We start from the raw sequence: 9,361 nt of genomic DNA, 5'->3' as shown, positions 1-9,361 counted from the left end.
TTGTCATTTTAAAACCCCATCAACAGCATCTCGGTCTCCCTATTTACTTTGGGAGGAAGGCTGTAATCAATGTTGCTGAATGCATGATGGTATCACCAAGCTTGAAACTTAAGAGATCTGTTGTACTTTGTCATCTGGATTCTCAGGAAACCCTTCTTCCTTGTTTTTATTGTAGTGATAGTTAAATGCAGCTTGGGCAGAAGTATTCATTACCAGTGGTCTGTTAAATCTGTATAGCGCGTTCCATTTTCTGACCATGCAATCACAGAATTGTCATAAGATAGGTCCATGAAAATTGGAACTAGGTTTATATGGCTCTTGTTTAAAGTCTTCAAAAGATTGGGGGAAAAGAAAGGATAATAACATAATGGTTGATTGCAATTGGAGAGTTTTCCTGGTTTTGAAACCCAGCTATTCTTCATGTGAGAGTACTAATCTTGGAATTTGTTAGGAAGAAAAGTGGCATAAAATTCAAACAAATATGTAGCAAATGGATGAGTCATTAAATTTGAGGAAGTAGATAATTTACCGTAAAAAATTTTGGAAACATCCTTGAGTTAACTACATGAGAGAGGTGCTAAAGCATTTGTTCTCAATCCAAACTACATATTAGAATTACCTGAGAAACTTTAAAAAAATATATGAATGCCCAGTTACTTGCAGAAATAACCAATTTCCAGGTCTAGGACAAGAAATGTAAAAGATTAGCCTAAAAAATCTTGTCAGATAAGATAGCAGAGAACCTATCAAAGGCTACATGTTAAGAAAGATTGAGGAACCAACTGGACAAAGCTCCACAGGCCACCAAGAGACCATGTCAGCATCAATAAGGGAAATAGCTCAATGGACTAAAACACATCAAATATGTCATGAATGATACTAGCCTCATAACAATGCTAAAAATAAATTAGTTGGTAACTATTTCAAAATAGTCATGAACAAACTCATTACTTTGAAAACAGACAATGAAAGGGGAAGAATTGTCTTTTCAATGCTGCCTGGACGGCTAGATAACCAGATAGATGAAAGGAAGTTGTCCTTTCCAAAGTATTCCAGACAATAAATGATAGAACGTAAACCCAGAATTTGCAGCTCATACAAATTACTGAAGTTAGTTTATCATCATCATAGCTACTGATATCAGAAAAAAATAGAGGCAACCAGATATCATGTGCCTCCTGATGGATAAACACACCATCATGAAAAAGTCATGCCCAAAAAAAGAGAAAAATTGAATTTGAATCTTATCATGTCTCTAAATCCAACAACTAGTATAACAGGCAAAGTAACATGGTGACATCATAGTGAGGCAATCAGCAAAATCCTGTCTAAGGAAATACCTACAGACCAAATACCCAGTTTTCTGTGTTCTGAAACAAATAAATTGACAGGGTAAGAAGGGAGGAAATAGAGAAGCAACCTATAGAGTTAAAGAGGTATATAACAAATATATAAACCATGCAGACCTAATTTTGGTCCAGATTCAAGTGAACTATAAATGATAAATTATAACATTTATGCTACAATTGGAAATTTGAACACTAACTGGATGTTTTATTAATATCTGGGAATTGTTACTTTAAGGCATGGTATTATTGTGGTTATAATGCTTAAGAGCCCTATCTTTTAGAGACGCATACTGAAGTAGTTACTTTTTTTCATTTTTAAAAATTTAATTTTATATATATTTTTATATTAGTTTCAGGTACAAGCAAACAAAACAAAAATAGATTCTGTGATACAGAGAAAAAACTGAAGTAATTTTACTACATATTCAATCTTCTTGAAATAAAAATTACTACAGGCAACTGAGGAATAAATCAAAATAAAGAACTCAATAATGAGATAGTCATGTTATAAAATTGCTGCTAGTTATGAAATTGCTGCTGGTGAGCAATATAGTGGTTGCCATGATTCTAAAACATAACATAACTATTTAACATAATTATTGATCAAGCAGATACATTAGGTAAAAAATAATAACTTAATGCTAACCTGGATATCTAAAGCTTCAGGTTAATTCATCAAAAACAAGATATGTAAAAGGACAGCGAGAGAAAAAGAAAAGTAAAAGCATGATAAAATTTTCACCTTACTGAGGAGGGAACCAACAGACGGCGTTTGATTTTTTTACATCAATAGTTACAGGAAATATATTTATTTGAGTTTTACTGGACTAAGAATCAACATAGTCAAACAGAATATTATTCAAATCATTAGAGGAAAGAGAACAAGAAAAAATAGTACTGGGAAAAATACTAAACTATTAATTAAAATTAACTGCTTGAGTATAGTCCACTCTGGAAGAACCCAGATAGTTGAGGAACTAACTTTTATGGCTTGCTGTATACTTTCTCGAAATGAATAAAAAAATAATTTACAGACTAGTGTATTTTTCTATGCATACATCAGTATATAAGCATAGAAGTATAACAAATATTAACAGTGTGTATCTCTGGATAAAGAATCCTGGAAAACTTTCTATTTTTCTTTTATATTTTCCAAATGTTCTATAATGAACACACTGGTTTTTCAATAAGAAAATAGTGAATACATGTTTTTAAGAAACAATGTTACATGGAACAAGTTATTTTCTAGGAAAGTCAGGACGGTATCCTTCCACCATAGTCAATGGAATTTTGTTGGTGAATTTATCACTAATTAATCTGGAAGCTCAAAGAAAACACCTTTGAATAGAAGAATAAGGGTGAAAGACATCAGTCAGTCCAGATAAAAACCAAAGTACAGGCGATAGGTTCTTTTCAGACATCTTGTTCATTTAGGACACAATTTCAAGACAATGAGATATCCAAAGGGCTCTGAACAATGAAAAAAGATGTGACAAAATCCATATGCTGAAGTTCATATATTTGATTTAGAGCCCCTTAATACATTATTTAGAACCCAATCTGTTTTTAACACGTTACAAGATTTTATTTATCTTGTTTATTATTCCATTGATTAAGAATTTAAAGCATGAAAAAGGGTTATGATTAGGAACGTTGATGATAACCATAAAAGATAAATAAGAAAGAAGGAAGAAGCAAAAACTCATAAAAATTGTATCTATAAATCAAAGAACAGTGATCTTAACCTGTATAAAAGCTTATAAGAGTAATAGGGGCAAACAGTCTGTATATCCCCCAAGGGTAATGGGATATTAAAAAATATGCAAAAAATATATTCAGCATAATAATTATAAATAAATTCTTAAGTAAATTATATTCATTATACTGTATTTCAGAAGGCAGGAGAGTAAATTTTGGAAAGATTTTACTCAAAATATTTAAAATTTTAAATGCTTGAACCCTTAATGGGGTAAGTTTATCTTTAATGGAGACATTACAATTGTTGAAAAATTCAGTCCTCATACCAATAAGATACCTTGCCATGTTCCATGTTCAAGGGTGTAAAAAACAGAAACAATTTCATTTTTTGCTGTACTTCTAGGTATTGAAAAATAAATTCAACTCAAAATATTTTTTAAATATACCAAGCAAATATACCTCTTTGACATTTCAAACATATTCTTCAGTCTATACTATGGTTATAGCTAGTTGTCATTTAAATAGAAAGTGAAACAAAGGCTGCACCTTAATTACACTCGTCAGCCGCAGCATGAATTTTGAAGTAATCTGATGAAAACATTTTTGAAAGCCTTAATCTACCCCTTAAACTGTATTTACTTAATGAATTTATTTAGCATTCCAAAGCCAAGAGATTCACATTCACAGCTAAGACTACTTTGTATTCCCTTAATATCTTTTCATTGTAGAATTAGAATCTTGTCCATGACCTTTTCTCACTCATTCACAGGGGAACCGGGCACGGGTCTGTCAGGAGAACAGACAGTGGAGTGGAGTGACGGCAACATGCAAAAGTAAGTCAGATGGCACTTGGCAGTCCCCAAAAATGGTACTGAGGACACAGAATTACAGTGTGGGCCACGTTGTCTTTATAAATTAGTCTTGTAATAAAAAAAAAATTGACTACAGAAACTATATGACAACATTTAATGGGCTTTTGCTCAAGGACACCAAATTAATAAAAGGGTCAAAGACTGCAGAGATTAATGATTAAATTGGAATAGAGCACAAGATGACTGATTGTGGAATGTCAAACATTGTGTTTAGAAACTAGTTAACTATTAAGTTTATTTGCATGTAGGGGCCCCCGCAAATAATTAGAAATTAGAAGCCTTAGTTGATTTTTGGTGATAGTGCTGACCAATCCTGACATCTTCTTTAAGTGATGTTGGCACATATGTCAAATAAGTGGGTATTCACATTTTTCATGGAATTTTACATCAACTCATTTTCCGGGAAGAGCCAAGTGTATTTAACCAGATGTGGGTTAATTCACATGACTTTATTCCAACATATGGCCCGTATGATTCTTCTGCCAAAAGGCAGTGTATTTAAATATAATACAAGTCAATCAAGGTGGAAAGCTTTAAAAATTTTTTTTCTTAATAATCCTGGGGGAGTCATCAAATTTTCATACTGGAAGGGGCCTCTTAGATAATCTTCATCTAAGCGACTTTTCAGACAACCTGCCTGGGCTAGATTGGACTAAATCAAGATGAGCAAGATTTATTCACCTTGCTAAATGAGTAAATGAGGCTAGAAGTAAAGTGACCTGCCCAGTATCATAAATTAATTTGGTAGCAGAGCTTGCCCTGGGACTCGAGGTACTTGAATCTCTGTTCCCTGTTGTTTCAACCATATTTTCTGGGGTAGATTAATGAGTGGATTTTATATGTACAGTAATCTTAAGTCTTTTTAGAAATATTAGGTGGTTGAAACTCAGTGGAGGGTATATGACTGTTTTTCAGTTGTCGAAAAATGTATGTAAATATTATATAGAAAAGTATTTTTTAAAAACACTGACTAACATCTCAAGTCACAGAAAGGTATCATTGGGCATTCCTCATAATAGTATCTTTTATCTCAATTGTTCATGATCAACTAAGCGTGTGAATGTATTTTCAGGGGAGGGGAGCGGGGAATGAAAAAGAAGTGTGTGTCTGCATAGGAACATGAAGGGATTGTTTTCAGTTTGCAGCAGGTTTTATTCAAATTATAATGATAATGGTTAGTATAGTTTCTATCTCTGAAATGCAAGATAATAGTAACATCTCTATTTGAATCCTATTATTTTTTTCTCTTTCTTTTTCTAACGATTAAATAAGTGTGACAAGTTCTTTGCAAAAAAATTAGAAAGCACAAATAAGCAAAAAGAAAATAATAGTTTTAATCCCACCACTCAGGGATAAAAACTATTGATAGCTATTATATTTTATAGTGCACTTTTTTTCCTAGGCATACAAAAAATACAAATATTTCTGGGGGGAAAAATACCTGATATGAAAGATCCTTATATAATATTTACTAAATTATTAAATATATTGATATATCTGTATCCATCAGATTTCAGGGAAGCCTGTTCAAGTCAGTAGGATTCCCCAGGCCAGTGCTTCTCAAAGTGTGGCCCACAGACCAGCAGCATCAATAGTACCTGGGATCTTGTTAGAAATGCAGAATCTCAGGCCACACCCCAATCCTACTGAATCAAAATTGGTGTTTTAACAAGATCCTTAGATGGTTCCTATGCACATGACCGTCTGAGAAGCACTCCCTTGGACCTATGGTTTGTAGCCTTCCACACATTAGAATATCCTGGGGAGCTTTGGAAAATTCCTTGCCCTGTCTGCACCCTGTCAGTTAAGTCAAAATCTCTAAGGGTGGGGCCCTGCATCAATATGTTTTTAAAACTTCCAGATGATTCCAAGGTATAGCCAAAGTTAGGATGCATAGTCCCAACACTCACTGGGCTGAAAGAAGCCCCAAAGAAGTCAGTTAGCATCTGATAGAGTGGCTCTCAATTCTGAGTGAGCATCAGAATTATTTGGGGAGCTTTTAAGAAAATACCAGAAGCCAGGTATTTCTGATCCATTTGGTCTGAGACAGGACTTAGAGCTTCCCAGGGACTCTAATGTACAGCCAAAGTTGAGAATCACTGATCTAGATCATGTCCTCTACCTTCAGCAAGATCATAAAATTAAGACTCAAACCTACTTTCTAAGATTCTAGAAAGAATGACTCTGCTTTCCCCCTAGCACATTCCTGTTAAGAATATTTCTCACAAGTGCAAAACCATTCTTTACAATTATACTAAAACTACCCATCAGTTTGTGGAGTCTGTATATCCGTAGAAGCCATGTAAAATGTCCATGTCCTCATTTTCCCCAAGTTCATGGTTCCCTTCTCTTTATACTTCCTTATTATATTTTAGCTTCCAATGATTTTATCTTTTATCTCTCCTTACAAGCAGTATGACCTTGATCAAATTATTTAACCTCTCTATGCCTCACTTTTCTTCAACTATGAAGCGAGATCATCTCAGTGTTATTGTGAATAAGATTGCTAGATGTGGCAAAGAAATAAAAACCCATTTAAATTTAAATTTCCGATTAAAAATAATGTTTAATATAAATCTATCCCATGCAATATTTGGGGCATACTTATTCTAAAATGTAATTGTTTTTCATCCAATACTCAAATTTAACTGGATGGTCTGTATTTTATTGGGTCAACTGTAATTGTAAGAAATAAATGTGATAATGCCTGGGAAGTTCTTGGCCATGATAGCAACTTAACAAAGGAGAATTCCTTTGTTTTATCCAACTGTTCATCCATACCACCAGCATTACTAACAACAAAAGGTGGCAGCATACATAAAGACAGCTGGAGTCAATTGGGCAAAATGGCAATCTTTAATTGCTTGCGTGTGTTAATCCAAAACTTATATGCGTGCTCGGTTTGTTTTTTTAAAATGTGTATCATTGTGCCTCACACGAGTAAGCTATAAGTATAACATATTGTACTGTGCATTGAGTTCCTTTAGCAATCATAGCAGAAGAAGCAAAGAGGATTGGGAGAGGCATTTAATATGAGTCTTCTATTTTTTCTTTTAGAAACCAGATGTAAAGCTCCACTTGGGTTTCTGAATGGGAGAGCGGAAGTTGAAAACACTACAGCCGGACCCAGCGTGGTGTATTCCTGCAACACAGGCTACAGTCTCGAAGGGACGCCTAGGGCAGTCTGCACTGAAAATGGAACTTGGAGCCACCCAGTTCCTCTCTGCAAACGTGTGTGTTGACTTTAGGAGAGGTTTTAATTAGATTCCATTTCATGATGAGTTCTCCAAATGTCTAAACCCTAGAAGAAACACCACCAATAAGTGAGATTGATACAGAGAAAGTAATCTGTGCATATCCGAACCAAATACTATGTGATATTTTAACAATCTACTTGTGTTTTCTAAAATATCCTGCCTGAGAATCAGCTCTTATCAAATTCCTTGGCTGATTACAGGTTTAAGGCACTAGGAGAAAAATGCAACTTAATGAAAAAGATTTGACATAAATGTATATATGAGGGCTGACAATTAAGTTCGCGAACTCATCCTAGAAAAAATGCTACATACCTCATTGCTGAATCACCTTCCAAACACTCCCCTTGGGAAGCTATGTACTGATGCCAGCACCTAGTCCACCTTGCAAAGCAATTTTGGAATTCTTTTTCTGGAATGGACATCAGAGCTGTTGCCATGTTACCCTTGATGTTCTGAATGTCATCAAAATGCCTTCCTTTCAATATTTCCTTTATCTTTGGGTAAAGAAAGAAGCCATTGGGGGCCAGATCAGGTGAGTAGGGAGGGTGTTCCAATACAGTTATTTGTTTACTGGCTAAAAACTCCCTCACAGACAGTGCCGTGTAAGCTCTGCAATGTCGTGAAGCAAGAGCCATGAAATGTTCGTGAGAAGTTCCAGTCATCTAACTTTTTCACGCAGTTTTTTCAGCACTTCCAAACAGTGAACTTGGTTAACTGTTTGTCCAGTTGGTACAAATTCATAATGAATAATCCCTCTGATAGCAAAAAAGGTTAGCAACATCATTGCAACAAGTTCTCAAACTTGTTAGTCCTTGTATAATGAATTTGGGGTTGTGAAAGGGGTGAAGAAAGAAAACATGTTTAATGTGCAATATTAATAAAGTATTTATAAATATAGTAAATAAAGGTAATTAGAACCACTGGAATGAAAAAATTCACAAGTAAGGTATAAGTTGAGAGAACTCTGGTTACTGTTTAAAGTATTGTAATGCAGTAATTGAGCCTTCAGGGTTCAGCTAACTCCTACCTTGCTCACAAAGACTTCCTTTGTGCCCAATGAAACTCAAAAAAAAAACCAAACCCTGAAATTGCTTAAACTGTGTGTTGACATGTGTGTCACACATTTGCAGTAAGAAATCCTTGTGCTATCATCATTTCCTGTTTTCCCTCCAGACCTATAAAAATGAATCGATTTTTGATGATAAGCCTTGCAAACTCTATAATTAAGCTCTGATGCTCTGTTTATAGTAGTGTGGGCCTGAAGTCTTGGTCACGTAGATGTACCTGATGATACTCTGGTTCATCCTTCTGAAGGATGTTCAGTAAAAGAAAGTAGCATGACAGTGAGAAGCACTGAGTCTGTTCTTAATATTCTTCAGATATTAATGGAAGTTTTGATACACTCCTTGATTTTGTTTCCCCCATGCTGATCAGAAAACAAACTAAAAAATACTGTGAGCCATAACTTCAGACAACTATTTAATTTGCCCTCTTAAAGGTTTAGAACTATGTGTTGGTGGTTGAACAACATGGTGTTTTGAGATCTCACCTGATTTTTATCCTTACAAATAATTTCATGGGAATGCAAAACAAGTCTGTGTTTAATGTTTGAAGTTCTATACTTTTAAGCCTCATATTATCACCACTGAGAATTCAAATTCTACAGGGCTCATCCTCTGCCTTCAAAGAAATAAATTAAGAAAAGAGGGAAAATATCAATAAGTATTTTCTTTCCTTTTTAACAGCAAATCCATGCCCTGTCCCTTTTGTCATCCCTGAGAATGCTCTGCTTTCTGAAAAAGAGTTTTATGTCAATCAGAATGTGTCTATCAAGTGCAGAGAAGGCTACCTGCTCCAGGGCGAAGGTGTCATTACCTGCAACCCCGACGAGACGTGGACACAGACAAGTGCCAGATGTGAAAGTAAGTTGACAGGTGGAATCTAGGTCATTGCATTTGTGCAGAATGTTTTCTCATCTTTGTGAGATTATTTTCAATCAAGTAATTTAATTGTAGGTACTTAGATCTCTGCCTTCTCATGCTTGTCAGCTCCCAGGTTGATAATTTTAAAAATTCAAAACAAGATCTTTGAATTCCAAACGTAAAAAGAAAAGAACTTTCCAGAAATACGCTAAAACCTACCTGACCAGGATTCACTGAGCAGATTTTTTTTTTTTTTTTTTTTT

At 34.7% G+C, this 9,361-nt stretch overlaps 1 protein-coding gene across 1 annotated transcript in view; it reads left to right on the top strand.

Moving 5' to 3' along the window:
- Positions 1 to 9,361, top strand: part of SVEP1 (sushi, von Willebrand factor type A, EGF and pentraxin domain containing 1) — a 177,261-nt gene that overhangs the window by 150,626 nt on the left and 17,274 nt on the right. Inside the window, 3 exon segments of the mRNA XM_019635789.1 lie at positions 3,817 to 3,880; positions 6,977 to 7,150; positions 8,922 to 9,098. Of these exon segments, the coding sequence (XP_019491334.1) occupies positions 3,817 to 3,880; positions 6,977 to 7,150; positions 8,922 to 9,098 (415 nt within the window).

Source organism: Hipposideros armiger, unplaced genomic scaffold, assembly GCF_001890085.2.
Source record: "Hipposideros armiger isolate ML-2016 unplaced genomic scaffold, ASM189008v1 scaffold_24, whole genome shotgun sequence".
Taxonomy (NCBI): domain Eukaryota; kingdom Metazoa; phylum Chordata; class Mammalia; order Chiroptera; family Hipposideridae; genus Hipposideros; species Hipposideros armiger.
This window is presented reverse-complemented; position numbering and strand designations above follow the sequence as displayed.